Below are 15,753 nucleotides of genomic sequence, written 5' to 3'. Positions count from 1 at the left end.
TACCAACTTTCAATAGCAAGTGCTTTGGTATTGAGCCAAGCATTATATTCTTATAATCTTTCTAGCTAGAATATGAAATATCATCAAACGTAAAGTAGTAGTTTGAGGTCAAAGACCCATGATTAGGGTTTGGGTCATGAAGATTTACTTCTGACTTAGATGAATTTGATTCCCATTTTGCCTCAAGGGAGTTGGCTATAAAGATAGAAAGTTCATAGGACACTAGTGTTTTTAGCTCAAAGGGCCAAGTATTTTCAGAAAAAAAGAAAAGAAAAGAAAAAGGAATATGATTATGAAGTTGATTTAAAACGAAAAGAGTTATTAAGTTTGGTGGAATTGAATGCAGTAATGGTGAATAACTTTTGCTGGCTTTGATCTCGCAAGAAAACCTCAAGTGGATTTGAGACCATATAGACACATGACATTGAGACTCTATCCACAATTCACAACAATCATTGTTAAATTCAAAAAAATTGTCCAAAAAGTCTTATACTTATTTTATGACAGTCAATTCAATTAAGAATATTTTAATTTTGTCAATTTAGTTCTAAAATTTTAATGATTTTCCAACTTATAGTGCATTCCTTTTGTGGAAAATGAGTGATTTGAAAAATATTTTCTGAAAATGGATTGCTTATGTATTATTTAGAAAACAAATGAATGGAAATTTTTTTCATCGCTCACAAAAATAGTGAGGTTTAAATTGTTATTGATGATGAAAATACTTTCGGTTGACTAATTTTTATAAATGATATAAGCAATCATTTTTAGAAAAATATTTTCCAAATAACTCATTTTCTATTAAATGAATACACTATTAGTCATTTCGGCCAATTTAAGCTAGTAAATCATTGACATGGACACTCGTCGTCTTATGTGATATGACTGCCACGCTCGTGTTTTCTAGCCAAAATTAGTTGGAAAGACCACACTAAAAAATCATGAAAATATTTAGGATTAAATTAGTGTTGACACCTAAATTTTTGCACAATTTTTGGGTTAATTTTTACTAAAATAAAAATAAAAAAACACACATGGCATATAGTTTAGAAACGTTTTATTTTTATTTTTATTTTTTATTTTATTTTAGACCGCCTGTGAAAGGAAGATTTTTTACATATTCTGTTTAGATTTTTCATATTTTTAGGTAATATACACTAAGGGGTGTATTTTGTGCAAAGAGGAAATTTTCTGGATGGAATATGCGAAAAATAAAAAGAGAATATTGTGCGAGGTAAATATATTTCAACGACATATTTAGCGGTATCACGCGCAAATAAAAAAGGAAAAAATATGTCGCGGAGATATATTCTTTTGGCTTATAAAAGACATGGTGCGCGAATTAATGAAGAGGGGGGTTCTTTTTCCGTCGGGAAAAAAGGCACAAAAAAGCAAAAAGTGAAAAAGTGAGGTAAGAGAGAAAAAGCAAAAAAAAAAAAAAAGAAAAAAAGAAAAGCCCCCACGCGACTGTTCATCATCCTCGCGGGCGGGGGAGTCTCCGCCGGCGCCATCGCCATCGCCGTCCGCTCCCTCCGGCGTCCGCCCGTGCCGTCCCCGCTAGCCTGCGCCGGCAGCCGAGCCACCGGCGACCCAGAGTCGCACCGCCGCCACGCCGCCCCGACGCCCGCAGCTTGACGCCGCTCGCCGCCTGTAGATCTGAACAGCAGCCGGCCCGGATCCGACGTCGCCTCCGCCGTCGATCTTGCAGCTCGTGAAGCCCCTCGCCGTTACTCGACGATCTGCTGTCGTCGCCGTCCAGCAGCCCGTGATCCAGCGCCTGACTCCGCCTGCGCCGGCCGACGCCACCTCTCGTTCGTCCACGAACGCCTCAGCAGATTGCCCTCCGGAGGCCGCCACGATCCTGACGCCAGCCATCGCCTCTGTCGCACCTCAACTCATCGTCCTCCGCTCGGTCGCTGACCCCCGTGCCGGCCCGCGACGCCCGCTCCCAGATCCGACGCCGCCCCGTGCCGATCCGCGACGCCCGCATCCAGATCCGACGTCAGCCCCGTGCCGGCCCGTGTCTTCACCCTCGCCGGAGCCCTCGCCGGAACGCTAGCCGACGATCTTCCCCTCGCCGGAGCCCCAAACCAGCGCCCAAGATTTCTTTTTTGTTTAAAAAAAAAAAGAAAAAAATCGAATTAGGTATTTTTGTTTTATTTTATTAGGCAAGTTTATGTTATTTTATTTTTTATTAGTATCTTTTTATATCTTGTTTCCTTTGTTTGAAATAATCTCAATATATCACCTGATTCGCAACTGCACTATGGTTTTTTATTTTATCTATATAAGGTTTTAGATGAAATAATTAATCAAGTGGAAACTTTAAAGCTTCAAATCAATTTATCGATTTTATTAACGAAATATTATCCTTTGATTTAAACAATGTGTGATATTTTTTATGATTTTGAATGAGCTATCTCGTTTTAATTGCCTTATTTATCTTCAAATATGTTTGGATTAGAATATTGCATGTTTTAGGGTTATTTGCATATTTAGGTTAAACATTCTATTTATCATGAATTTTCCAAAAAAAGAAACACAACAAAAAATCATCATGCATTTGTCATGTAGAGTTAGGGCATATTTTGTACGTCATTGCATATTAGGGTTAAATTGAACTTAGTTTAATTTTAGATAATATTTTTCTTAATTTATTATAAGTTTAGGTATTTTCTTAAATAGATTGCATTTTAAGATTATTTGGGTTAAGATAATATTTTAATTTAAATTAGGATTTAGCTCAACCTAATTCCTAATACAAATTGAATAGGATCTTAATCTAATTAGATAATTTTCACATTTTATTTAATTCCGAATTACATGAAAAAATACAAAAAAAAAAAGTCTTAGAATAAATTAGTTAGGATTGCATTTTTAGGAAAAATAGAAAAACGTCATTGTATGTCATTAAAATTAGATTTATGAAATGTACGTCATTTAGAGATTGTTATTAGGTCCATTTTAATTAAAAATTGCATGACATTAGAATTAGGTCATTTAGTTATATTGCATTGCATATTGCATGATTTTCGTTAAAAAAGTGAAAACAAATAAAAAAAGAAATTGCGTGTTAATTAGAAATCATATCTAGGGTTGTTGATGTGGATTCTAGTTTAACATTGCAGATCTTTGAGGTAATTTTATTTTTGCAATTTATTCATTACTTTTTATTATGTGTTAAATTGGTGGTTTGTGCACCCGTATGATCACCTCACATATTAGGGAAATATATTTAAAATCAATCCAAACTGCATTAAAAAACATTTTTGAAAATAAAAGAAATGGTATCGAAATGACGTTAGAGAAATATAGCGTAACCAAGTCTCCAAACTCACCCGAACTCATAATTCTCTGGTTCGTAGAGTAAAGTAAATCTCTCTCGCTACTTTACTTTGGTTTCGAATCGACCCACCAAAAATAGATTAGTGGTGACTCTTAATTAAAAATTTGCGTATTAAGAACTTGAACCAAAAGTCGCAAATTGATATGAGTTTGGGAGAACTCGAGTTATGTCTAGGCTTAACAATCCAAGGCTTAACAATCCATTAGCCAGAGTTAAGTCTAGGAGCTTAACAATCCATTAGCCAGAGTTAAGTCTAGGCTTAACAATCCATGGTGGTTTACACTAGAAAATTTGGTCACGACAATTAGCAAAATTTGAAAGTTTATGATTGAATTAGCCACTGTACAATAAATTTAGGGTTTTTTTTTTTTTTTTGACAATTATCTCTTTGGATTCATTTCAGCGAATCAAGAAATTACGAGGGAATCCATATATTTTTGAGTTTATAAAATTATTATGGTTGCTTCTTCTAACGAGATCATCATCATAAGGTGGTCCTCATACTATATTTTTTTTTTTTCATGAAATGAATTTTTAATTTGTGGATTGGGGGAAAAAGAAAGAAGATAAGAAGGGCAAGGAAGATGTCCAAAGAATGTTGAATACGCGGCAAAATCCTGTTCTTTTCCCCCAAAGCTCTAACATGATGACGTTGACGACAAGTTGGTGGGGGGAATTTCAATTGGTCGTTTTTGAGATGAGACTGGGGTTTACTCGCTTTTTACTCTGACTTGTTCAAACTTGTAATTGATACCTTACTTGAATTCTGTTTTTTTCCTAATTTTTCCAATTACAAAGACAGTGACAATTAGGTGGGCGGATTATTAAAAAAAACCTCATGGTAAAGATAAACATATGATTTTTTAAGCCTGCCATGGGTAACCATTGAATTTTGATCACATTAATTCTAATTCTTGTTTATGTTAATCAAATAAGTACCGTGTATAAAGTGCTCCTAACAAGCATCGTGCATAGGATATCTGATGGATACACCTGTTTCGGGTCTAGGAAAGGTAGCTTATAATTTGTTTTATCTCTTTTCTATAGAATAGGTCAACGCGTAGGACCAAAAAAATTTCAGATCGTCCTAGGTAGATTAGTGACCTGTGCTAGAACGTCAAAACCGTGTTCAGGGTGACCCCCCCTTCTTTTTTTTCTTCTTTTTTTTTTGGCATTTTAATTATGTCTAATTTTCATGATACAGTACTTTGTAAATTGATATTGATTTTTAGCAATTTGTGTGAGAACCGGACTTCTAGAAAGGAGGAGGCTTGGCGTATTGGAAAAAAGAAGAAGATGGTACTGGGGGAAATGGACGGAGTAATAATATGGACTTTGACTACGTCCTGAGGAGATAGATCCGGGGATATTACCGGCCTGGTCCGATCGCCAATCATCGCTGCGAGGCGACCCAGCTCAGCTCGGGGACGCGGCTTTCCTCTTTCGATGCGAGCAGGAACGAGTGGCGCGAGACCTGGTCTGCCCCAAAGCTCTCTCCTTCCTCTGTATTAAACTGGGGACAACCTCGGACACTGCTTTCTCTCTCTCTCTCTCTCTCACTTTCTCTCTCTATCTAGATCTCCTGAGACCAAGAACTGAACCTTCTTCTTTGCAAGATCGTCATTCGGGTAAGTTTTTTGAGTTGTACTGCTTCGGGGGTGCGCGTTCTTGTTTGTTGGGTCTTGGGAAGTCCTTCTTTTTGCTGATGAGTGGTTTTGTCCCCCTGTTTTTGTTTAAAGTTTTGGGTAGAACCCATGTGTTCTTGTTGGCAGAACTGGCTCTTGTCCTGTAAAAATCCGGTCTTCTCTGTAGCTGAAGCAGCATTGGATGCTTCCTTCGAAGCTCCCTTCCCCTTTTTTTCTCTCTCGAGATTCTTGTTTTGTCTTGGGGCCTGACCAGCACGACCCTTCGAGGAAATTGATGCTGTGGTTGTCGCCACGCACATTCAATTATGAAGATAAAGAAAGTGTGCTTTACACTGAATGTTTTTCTATACTTAGCCTCGCAAGTCATAAAGTTTTGCCTTTTCTAAGGGGAAAAAAATAAAGTCATCTGGCACGCGTGGTGGATGATGACTTTATCCATCAATTACAGCTCTGCTGCTTTGCATTCGCATTTATGATTCTAGTATCATATGTAGATCTCTCCGCACAATTGCTCATCTGTTAAAATGCTTACTTTCTTTCAGGATATCCGGAGTTGGAGTTTGATCTGGTAAATTTCTTGTGTCATTTTTCTGCAAATTCTTGTATGCCTACATGATTTAAACATATTGCGTTGTTGTCTTACTCCTGTGCAATCTTGTTTGATAGAAATTTTCCCTTCCATCTTGCGACCCTTTTTAATTTCTGCCTCTGCAGAAATTCCCTGTGAATTCAAAGACATGGGAGAGCCATTGGGACAGTTAAAAGTGACTGTTGTGAGAGGGAAAGGTCTAGTGATCAGGGACTTCAAGAGCAGCGATCCATATGTTATTGTCAAGTTGGGCAACCAGGTGAATGCTTGGTCTCTCATTAGAACCTTTGTGTACCAAGTTGTCTAGGCCTGTCAAGTTCATATCCAATTGGTTTTTGATGATCTGGTGCTGTAGGTCAGTTATAAATTTCTTCTGAGGTGCTAATAGTATGAGCACTAATGAATTGATGGCAGAGTTTTTGGCTGTCACAGAGTGTAAGATATATTGAAGCGCTTTGGTTGTCAATACTGCATTAGTCTGAATGCCTTTTTCTTTGGGACTTTCGATTCACTTCCATAGTTTAGGCATTCAATTAGTCTCTTCAGTGAAAATCTGGCGCTTACAACTTTCATCATTTAGCAGACTGCTAAAACCAGAGTTATAAAGAGCTGCCTGAATCCTGTCTGGAATGAGGAACTAAGTTTTTCTCTTGCAGAACCTGTGGGAATGCTAAACTTGGTATTTCTCTCTCTCTCTCTCTCTCTCTGTGCAAGCGTGCTCTCGCGATTTGTCATCATAATATAATACAGTTAAGAACAAAGTTTTGGAGCATAAAATGTTTGAACTGCTTTTCATCTATCCATTCTGAAGTTCCAGTTATGCTTATTAGTTGGAGAACGGAATGGTCGAATCTGTTTTATAATGTGAGTGTTCTGATTACTTTTAAAGCCAAAACCCACTCTTTTTGGACTTCTTCATGCTTCTCTGTCCCATGTCTTCCTGTTGGGGGCCGTCAATTCATTGTACAATTGCGGCTATATAACGACATATGATTCAATCACTTGCTGCAGGAAGTGTTTGACAGAGACCATTTCAAGGCAGATGACAAAATGGGACATGCCCACGTAAGCCTTCAACCCATAGTCTCTTCTGCTAGACTGAGACAGATCCTAAAGGTTTCCTCCGGTGAGACGACGCTGAGAAAGGTCGCCCCGGATGGTGACAACTGCCTTGTAAGGGACAGCTCTATCGCTTGCATAGATGGCGAGGTCGTGCAGGATGTGTGGTTGAGGCTCAGCGATGTCGAGTCCGGGGAGATTCAGTTGAAGATCAAGTTCATAGATAATTCTTTCTCAGGCACTAGATAGTCAGAAGTCGAAACTCAGGTTTAGCTGAAGCATTGTAGCTAACAGCGTTCCTGGCCTGATCAAGTTTTGATTTTTTGACTAGTTTAGGGTTTCGCAAGGCGGTCAATGGACCAACTGAAGAGTGACTACTTTGTAGGTGGATAAAGCAAAATAGTGTGTATGCGGTAGTGATGAAGCAGAGAGATTTTTCAATGTAATGTCGTCTGTTCTTACTCTTTTTATCGTGTGCCAGAAGGTTGCTGTGAAGAAGTTAGCAAGGGCCTTTGGAGTCCCTAACGTGTGCCTATCTTGTCTTTCCACAGTACCATCTTGTTGACTTGTTCCTGCACATGAGATCTGATGTACAATCACCCGTGCTACTCGCTTGAGGAAAATCTTGGTGGGGGTGATAAGCGCATTCGGTCTCATCATTAGATCGATAAACTGTGATTGTTTTCATGCGGAATTCGATCAGATTAAATGGTTCATTGAATATACCAAATTTTTTCTAATATGAGGTTAGAAGATAAACTCAAAATGAGGATTTATAAAATGTTTGATAGGATACTTGCGGTAATAGCATATTCACATTGATTATCAAGTATAGAAGGTTATAAACACTTCGTGAAATGATGCTGAGAAAACATCATTAGTTTAAGAGCAAGAAATAAAAAATTTACGCTTGCATACTAATTGGATGATTTGTAAGATTTTCTAAGATTGAATGAGTATTCTTTTTTGTGTTTTTTTCTTTGTTTTGGGTCGTGAAGGGTAATTGGAAAAAAAAATAAAAAGCTCAAGAAATGGAAAGCAAAATGGCCTATGAAAGGAACCTCCTTTGGCGCTGGAAATGGCTACTTGGCTCTTCTTGCGATCCTTTTCAAGAAAACTGCGATGACCCTTCGTCTGAAATCGAAACCCATCTCGGCAGAAGAAGAAGAAGAAGGAGAAGGAGAACCCACGAACCCATCTCGCTCCGGCGATGAACCCGCGAAAAAATCGACGAGGGTCGATCTTGGAAACGGGAGCGAGGTCGTGTACATGCCCCGCTTCCTCTCGCGCGACGAGTCGTGGCGGTTTTGCGACTACCTCGACAAGCACATCCCTTGGACGAGACCCACGATCCGGGTCTTTGGACGCACTTGTTTGCAGGTCTTTTAGACTTATAATTCGCGACGCATTTTGCATTTCCGCATGTTGTTGTTGTTCGTGTTGTTCGATTTGTTCAGCCGCTGGAATGCTGTCCCAGAGTGTGATCATGTCAGGGCAAGAAAGGAGGATTTTTTAGGCTTCTTTCGTCTGTAAGGTATTTGGGAAAGATGTTGGGCTCAGCTTTTGATTCGGTGAATCGACCAAAGTTGCGGTCTTTTGTTGATGAGGCGATGTTGTGGTTCTTGGGTTCTTGTTCACTGTCGGATGAAGCTGCTAGGGTTTGCATCATAAGTTCATCATGATCTGCTCATTGTTTCATCAATAGATGCCTTGAGTTTTTAGTTAAATGCCAGTGATGTTGAGCTGAAAGAAAAACGCACATTGTGCAAGGTTGGGGGCGTGAACGAAGTTCTCTAAATACGCAATCTTTAAAAGTTTGAGGTGAGAATTATGAGTGAAGATCTAAATGTGAGTGCCTCAACTGAAGAGCTAAATTCGTTGAGCCCTTATCCTATAGATTCCAAGGCAATTTTCTGGCATTGCCCAAAAAAGAAAAATAAATTTCATTAGTGGTCAGGATTTGTAATGTACTTATTTGGTTAGCTGATTCAATTTATTACCAGTGACTTTCTGTGGAGATGCTATAATCGTTCAAACTGAAGGTGGTGTGTTTAGTTCCTGATCACTGATGTTAGAAGAGTTAGTCACAGAAATATATGACGCAGCTTTGTAATTGGCACTGTTATAATTTCAGGTAACTTGACAGGTGCCAGTCAGTCTGTCTGTAATTCCTGTTTGTTTGCTTCTCAAACAGAATGCATTGTTAGAAGCCATTAATTTGATGTAGTTATGCAGATGGTGAAGACTTATTAGAGATTCTCACAAGATTTTGTAGGGTTTGGCGGGTTCCTTCTAGCTTGTGTGGTACTGCAGTGCTTAAGCAATGAAATGCTTTTGGTACTCATAGTCATGGCCTATACTGCTATGCTAAAGTATGCATTTTCTATTGCAGCCCAGAGATACATGCTATATCGCAGATGCTGGTCTGACAGAATTGGTGTACAGTGGATATCAACCACATGCCTACTCGTGGGACGATTATCCCTTGCTCAAGGAAATCTTGGAGGCGGTGAGGGTGCTGTGTGATGAAATTTTTTTCACATTTTCCTCAGAAAAATAGTACTTTCATGATTCTCTTTATGTTAACATCTATCTAGTATCTTTTCTGAAGGTTCACAATGCACTTCCTGGAAGTAAATTCAATTCCCTTCTATTAAATAGATACAAAGGGGGCAATGACTATGTAGGTTGGCATTCTGACGACGAGAAACTATATGGATCTACTCCAGAAATCGCCTCTGTTTCCTTTGGATGCGAACGCGATTTTTCCTCAAGAAGAAACCCAGTAAAAACTCCCAAGGTGAACTTGTTGATCCTTTAATTTGCTGAAAGGAACTGGAATAAACTATGCCACGGAACCTCTGTTGACAATTAGACTATGATTTGATAGTAGAATTCAGACTTAATGAAAGTCTATATTAAGTCAATGTACTTATGCCTATTTTGTCTTGGTGTGGTGGTCAGCAAGAAGACCGGATGATGAACCAGTAAGGAAACGATCAAGGATGGGCGGTGATGCTGATCAACACACGTTTGTCCTGAAGCATGGCTCCTTGCTAGTGATGAGAGGCTACACGCAACGGGATTGGGTCCACTCGGTACCAAAGCGTGCCAAAGCGGAGGGACTCCGGATCAATCTGACCTTCAGGCGCATCATCTCATAACTGATGGAATTTTGCACAAACAAAGAACAGAAGGAGATCAGCATTGTTTCTCTCATACCCATTTGCTGAGTCTGTATTAGGAAGATGCTCCTCATAGTTTGCTCTCTTTTTCGTGCTCTTATTCCTCTTCAGGCGAGAGATCGGATTGTACTAATCCTCTGTTTAAGCCGTAAACGCTTCTGAGTAATCGTGGTATGCTGCTTTCTTTGCGCTGAGATCATCATTCTATCCAATGAAAAGAACATATCCAAACATGCTTCCAGATCTGGATATGACCTGGACATGACCTGTTCAGCAATTCGTGGAAAAACATTGATTGTATGCTGATGGATATTTTTTAAATATAATATGGAATTATTAATTGTTCAATACTAATATTATCATTCATTGAATGTGGTGCGCTAACTATATTTTAAACTCATTAATCATCATTTATAAATTTATACTCAGCTATGACTCCATAATCAATCAACATCGGTCGTGATTTCTTCAACTAGAATTTGGTAAGGGCCTAAGCTGAAACTGAGTACAAAATATAATATAATTGCTGAGACCGAAAGTCTGAGATAAATCTATTATCAGTCCAAAGGAAACGGACAAGTTCCAGGATTCTTTTCGCTTAAAGAATGCAGTTAAACATGCCAATACGCATCCCAAGGTGATACGGGCACGAACACGCACGCGAGCACGAACCCACCACCTATATAAATACAGTACGGCATCGGCTTCTGTTCTGTCTTCAAGCTTGATCCGGGCACTTGCTCCTGTAGTGGGTCCTGAATTCTTGCTCCGCTTCTTGGAACTTCGTAATTCTCTCTCGGCGTTCATGGGTTTAGTGCAATTCTTGGTCTTTTTCTTCTTTTTTTTCCTCATCGTTTCTGGGTATGTCGCAGTTATTGTTGAGAAGAGCATAGCTGGGCGCAGCGATGGCCTCTGCTTCGGAGTCTATACGCCCTCAAGGTTCTTCGTCTTTCTTGCTCAGTTTTTATGTTCTCATGATTGGATGATCATGTCTTGGTTAATTCTCGCTTCTCTAGCTCCATTTCTTGGAACACAAGAGCGAATGAACAGAGCAGGAAAACAAAGGAAGGAAACAAGAGACAGACCTGTAATAGATTTTATCTCGGCCGACGATCGGTACCAAAAAAAATATGATCTACCGTTAGAATTTGATTTGTTGATTGAATTTGGGTGGCTGGCGTAGCTCTTCTTCTTCAGGATATAGCATCTTGAGTAGTTCTAGTTCCATGAAAAGGGTAAAATGCTTGCCTTTGTTATATAATTCATGGGGAGAGGATGCCAACAATGCCATAACTTTCGTATAACTCTCATTTTGATCCCATAACTTTGTCGTAATTTGAAAAAAAAAAAATTAGTTGAGTGATACGACGAACAGTAAGGGATTTATTTAATGAGAACATATCCAGCTTGGCATTTTTTAGATCCAAAGTAGATAAACGATTGAATGATTTGATTTGGTCCCTTCCAATCGGTCATGGTGAGGTTCGAGAGGTGCTCAAGCCTGCTTATTGTGGGGGATATTGTGCCAGTTATGTAGCTGGTCTGCTTGGCCCTCTCGAAAATGGGGTCCTTGGACTTGCCCTGGAGGTTGATTTCAGCATGGCAGCGGGACTCCTGGTTTCAGCTGATGCCATACCAGTTACGGCTGTGGCTGGGGCTGGCCCAGTAGTTGAAGATGCTGAAGTAGGGCTTGTGAAGCGGTGCTCTGAAGGAGAGCGGCGCTGCCAAGTCTGACGTAGGGCAGGTGGCGGTGAGTGCGAGAAATAATGACGTAACAAAGAAACACTTGAAGGCTCATCATTTCACAAGCTTTTGAAGATTGTTATGGAGCCAGGGTTTTACATTTGACCTAATTTAGCCCTGATTCGTTAATTTGGGGCAAGGAAAGCGTAAAATGACTTCTTTTACACGCTTTTTGATGACATCCTTTCCCCTGCAAGTCATGCCAAATGAATTTATATTAAATAAGTCCCATGCTGGATTTTTTTGCAAAAGAAATCGACAACATCACTTAATTGAATGTCCTTTAGAGGTTATGAAACTAGTGATCAATTGAAAAGATATGACACATGTATGAAAGTTATGGAATTGACAGTGTCCCTTTCCCTATAATTCATTTAATTCTCTTCCAACTTTGAATGTTTGATTTTTGCTCCAACAGATGTTTGTATTGTTGGTGTTGCTCGTACGCCCATGGGTGGCCTTCTGGGTTCCCTTTCTTCTTTCTCAGCTACTCAGCTTGGTTCCATAGCTATTCAATGTAATACCCAATTCCTTTATCTTTGATTTCACACAATCATATTGTTAGCTTTAAAAGGTCAATCTGATTGTGTTGCTCATGTTCATTTGAAGGTGCCCTTAAGAGAGCTAACGTAGATCCTGCACTGGTGCAAGAGGTGTTCTTTGGGAATGTCCTAAGTGCAAATTTAGGGCAAGCCCCAGCTAGACAGGCTGCTTTAGGCGCTGGCATACCTAATTCAGTGATTTGCACCACTGTGAACAAAGTCTGCGCAGCAGGAATGAAAGGTCACCTTTCGTGACAAGGCTAAACACGAATTCTTTTCACTTTTCTTCGGTGTTTCGCATTTCTAAAGAGTGTTGACATGTTAAATTCCCTTTGCTTTATCAGCTACAATGCTCGCAGCACATACCATTCAGTTGGGCATTAATGATTTTGTTGTGGCTGGTGGTATGGAAAGCATGTCTAATGCACCCAAATATTTAGCTGAAGCAAGGTTCGTATGTGTACTTAGTTGGTTTGTGTTTCAGAGAGTTCTAGAACACATCTCTTCCAATTTATAGATACATGAATTTTTCGTGTACTAAGAAGGCTTATTTTAGTTGTTCTTCCCTTGTAATTCCGAAGCATATTTCCTACTAGCTATAAGGCAACATGAAGAATTCTAGAGCCTACCTTTGGATGGTATTGTTCCATATTGTTATGACTTTCCTTTTTATTATATTTGGCTGGGGCATGTGGAAAACTTTATCTTAAAGATTCCGGGCTAGCATTTTGATGCACTTGTGTATTATTGGATGAGCAGGAAGGGATCTCGACTTGGACATGATATCATTGTTGATGGCATGCTCAAAGATGGCCTTTGGGATGTTTACAATGATTTTGGAATGGGTGTTTGCGCAGAAATTTGTGCTGAGAATCATAGCATAACAAAAGAAGAACAGGTATTGATTCATGATCTGATTCAATTTAAATATATCGTCCTTCTCTTCACAACAGTGAACTTGTACTATATTGAACAGACTGTATTAGGAACTATCATCCAGAGAATAACGGTAGTATCTAGGTGGAATTCATCGATGCTGTCATTTCTTATTTCCCTATGGTGCGCATTTTGAGGCTATGATTCTCTTCATGTGGCTTAACATTAAATGCATGAGCTTTTTGTTGCTGGTGTGCTGCTTTGGCTGATTCGGTAAACTGGGTGCTGTCATTTCTTAATTCCCTATGATGGGCATGTATGACTCTTTTCATGTGGCTTAACATTAAATGCATGATTTTTTTTTTGCTTGTGTGCTGCTTCAGCTGATTCATTTTAACTGGGAACAGAAATCTACTTTGATTTACTCATATTCCCTATTGAATGTGCTACAGGTTTCTGCATTGACTTGTTACATCTTTTTTCATGGTCATTACAGGATTCTTATGCTATTCAGAGCTATGAAAGAGGAATCGCTGCCCAAAATAGTGGTCTCTTTGCCTGGGAGATAGTGCCGGTGTGATCTCTATTTCACATAACAGAAGTTCCTGATTTAACTGATGTAATTCTGATTTCAGTATTGCACTTACAGGTTGAAGTTTCAGGAGGAAGAGGAAAGCCATCAACAATTGTAGATAAAGATGAAGGTTTAGGAAAGGTAATTACTCTGGTTCAGAGGTGGTTAAACAGACGTAATCTCAAATTCTTTTGCAGTTATTCAATTATGTTGGATCCTCTTGGTTAAGGACGGATAAGCAACGACACAGGATAAGATCATAATACGGTGTCAAAAATAATCTCTTTAGGGTTTGTTTAGCTTTTCTTCACTTCCGGTGAGGCTTCTGCATTGGATTCTTGCACTTTTTAGATGCCTTCTTATCCTCACCTGTTTCCTCTACCATCTCTCTTTTCCTCCCATAGTTTGACTCGGCAAAACTCAAGAAACTGAGACCTAGCTTCAAGGAGAATGGCGGTTCTGTTACTGCTGGGAATGCATCTCTCATAAGGTATATGCATGTGCTAAAGCATGCGTTTCTGGATATCAAACTGTCTTTGCTGTTTTGGTGGTTTCTGTGCCAAATCTTTCAACTCTCTTTATCATTCTGTGCAGTGATGGTGCAGCTGCACTAGTTCTAGTTAGTGGGAAGAAAGTACTTGAACTTGGGTTGCAAGTAATTGCAAAGATCAAAGGATATGCCGATGCTGCTCAGGTGCCATGAAATTCTAACATTTCTTTTTTAACTTTTCTCTCTATAGAACTTTGATGGACAGTTGCTGAAGTTTATTCTCTTGCAGGCACCCGAACTATTCACGACGGCCCCAGCCCTCGCAATACCAAAAGCCATTTCGAATGCTGGTCTTGATGCTAGTCAAATTGACTACTATGAAATTAATGAAGCATTCTCTGTATGTTGTCATACTTGATATTTGACACCTAGCTTTATATTCTTCTGGTGGATCTGCTGACCATAGTTCGGTACCCATCTCTGCAGGTTGTGGTTCTTGCCAATCAAAAGCTACTTGCTCTAAAACCTGTGAGTGTTGCAAAAACTTATTTATACCATTCAGTTTAGTGCACTCTTAGATCAAGTCCTTTTAAGTTCTCTCTCCTTTCAACTTATTCGTTTGTTTTCTTACTTTTGATGTTTCCAACTACGTTACCTTATCAGGACCATTGTTTATGGCTGTTGATTTCAGGAACGAGTCAATGTGCATGGCGGAGCTGTATCGCTAGGACATCCACTAGGATGCAGTGGAGCTCGCATACTGGTCACATTGTTAGGGGTAAAATTTTACTTGCTTATCTTGCTATTATTCTTGGCAATGTCGCTTTGTTAGTAGGCTTGAAGCTGGATGATCAACTCCTCTTTCTCTCTGGTGCTTTAAGTCATTTTGCGCTTTGACCATCTTGGAAATTGCATGGTGGTGATTCAGGTGCTGAGACAGAAGAACGGGAGATATGGTGTAGGTGGGATCTGCAATGGGGGAGGTGGGGCATCTGCCCTTGTTGTTGAGCTCATGTAAGCCTCTACTGCTTTGGTATAGATTATCCTTATGTCAGTTAATTTGGAGAAACTGGTTGTCCTGCTACAACCTCCTAATATATTGTGAATTGCTCAATCTTTGGTGGACCGGAAGACACCTTCGTCCCAAGAACATGTCATCAAGTCAATCTGTGGCAGCGCCTTAGGGCATTAGAAAGATGCAAATAAATGGTTTCCCCTAAAAGTGTGACGTGTCTCGCATGTAATTGCCGAATCGTTTGAACAATGGTCAATAACGTGATGCAAGGAAATATCTTGTGTGGTGCTTCCGAGGATCAATGCATCTAGACGCGCATTTTGTGACCTGCTGCTGTGATGCAACCATGGAATCTGAACTTACTAGGAGCTTTCTGTCTTGCAGGTCTTCTTCTCAGATCCGCCGTTCTTCCTTATAGTGGCTATTTCTTACATAAAATAACCAAATAAAACAAGAATGTACTCTTTAGTGTATCTTGTTCTTCGTTGGCAAGGAAATGTACAATCATAAGATCTTGAGAAGTGTCTGAAATATTCATTGGTGTATCTTAATCTTCATTGGCAAGGGAATGTACAATCATAAGATATTGAGAAATGTCTGAAACGCTCATTCTGGCATCCTGGTGTGAATTGTTTTTATGTAGTTCACCCTCTTCGATGGATTGGGTTATAACTCTCCATAGAACATA

At 39.5% G+C, this 15,753-nt stretch overlaps 2 protein-coding genes and 1 non-coding gene across 6 annotated transcripts; all 3 read left to right on the top strand.

Annotated features, from left to right (window-relative positions):
* The first annotated feature begins 4,624 nt into the window (after positions 1 to 4,624).
* Positions 4,625 to 7,188, top strand: LOC104428141 (protein C2-DOMAIN ABA-RELATED 11). Of its 4 annotated transcripts, XM_010041132.3 has the most exons (6): positions 4,707 to 4,823; positions 4,924 to 4,974; positions 5,535 to 5,560; positions 5,707 to 5,840; positions 6,165 to 6,260; positions 6,593 to 7,188. In XM_010041132.3, exons 4-6 carry the CDS (start codon positions 5,730 to 5,732, stop codon positions 6,887 to 6,889), a joined length of 504 nt encoding a protein of 167 aa, XP_010039434.2. In that variant the 5' UTR covers positions 4,707 to 4,823; positions 4,924 to 4,974; positions 5,535 to 5,560; positions 5,707 to 5,729; the 3' UTR covers positions 6,890 to 7,188. The 4 variants fall into 4 exon arrangements, with proteins under 4 accessions (XP_039167173.1, XP_010039433.2, XP_010039434.2 ...); XM_039311239.1 differs by lacking the exon at positions 5,535 to 5,560 and having other exon boundaries at positions 4,625 to 4,823; XM_010041131.3 differs by having other exon boundaries at positions 4,681 to 4,974.
* Positions 7,189 to 7,660: 472 nt separating this feature from the next.
* Positions 7,661 to 10,125, top strand: LOC104428140. Its single transcript, XR_005550414.1, has 4 exons — positions 7,661 to 8,020; positions 9,033 to 9,149; positions 9,252 to 9,440; positions 9,605 to 10,125. It is a non-coding gene; the product is annotated as a DNA oxidative demethylase ALKBH2 (transcript).
* A 268-nt stretch (positions 10,126 to 10,393) lies between these two features.
* LOC104428137 (acetyl-CoA acetyltransferase, cytosolic 1) lies at positions 10,394 to 15,684 on the top strand. Its single transcript, XM_010041120.3, has 15 exons — positions 10,394 to 10,610; positions 10,698 to 10,764; positions 11,987 to 12,085; positions 12,178 to 12,351; positions 12,455 to 12,560; positions 12,870 to 13,008; positions 13,483 to 13,560; positions 13,636 to 13,701; positions 13,965 to 14,050; positions 14,155 to 14,254; positions 14,340 to 14,450; positions 14,537 to 14,578; positions 14,742 to 14,828; positions 14,979 to 15,064; positions 15,450 to 15,684. Exons 2-15 carry the CDS (start codon positions 10,731 to 10,733, stop codon positions 15,481 to 15,483), a joined length of 1,242 nt encoding a protein of 413 aa, XP_010039422.2. The 5' UTR covers positions 10,394 to 10,610; positions 10,698 to 10,730; the 3' UTR covers positions 15,484 to 15,684.
* The last annotated feature ends 69 nt before the right edge of the window (positions 15,685 to 15,753 follow it).

This window comes from Eucalyptus grandis, chromosome 4 (assembly GCF_016545825.1).
Source record: "Eucalyptus grandis isolate ANBG69807.140 chromosome 4, ASM1654582v1, whole genome shotgun sequence".
Classification (NCBI taxonomy): Eukaryota; Viridiplantae; Streptophyta; class Magnoliopsida; order Myrtales; family Myrtaceae; genus Eucalyptus; species Eucalyptus grandis.
Note: the sequence above shows the minus strand (reverse complement) of the source record. Positions and strands in the feature narration are given on the sequence as shown.

Excerpts from the sequence above, each read along its gene's own strand:
- LOC104428141 (XM_039311239.1), top strand. The coding sequence starts at position 4,793 with ATGCGAGCAGGAACGAGTGGCGCGAGACCTG. Across the intron at positions 5,841-6,164 it reads TTGTCAAGTTGGGCAACCAG|ACTGCTAAAACCAGAGTTAT; the intron begins GTGAATGCTTGG and ends ATCATTTAGCAG. Across the intron at positions 6,261-6,592 it reads CTGTGGGAATGCTAAACTTG|GAAGTGTTTGACAGAGACCA; the intron begins GTATTTCTCTCT and ends CACTTGCTGCAG.
- LOC104428137 (XM_010041120.3), top strand. The coding sequence starts at position 10,731 with ATGGCCTCTGCTTCGGAGTCTATACGCCCTCAAG. Across the intron at positions 14,255-14,339 it reads GATATGCCGATGCTGCTCAG|GCACCCGAACTATTCACGAC; the intron begins GTGCCATGAAAT and ends ATTCTCTTGCAG. Across the intron at positions 14,829-14,978 it reads TACTGGTCACATTGTTAGGG|GTGCTGAGACAGAAGAACGG; the intron begins GTAAAATTTTAC and ends GTGGTGATTCAG.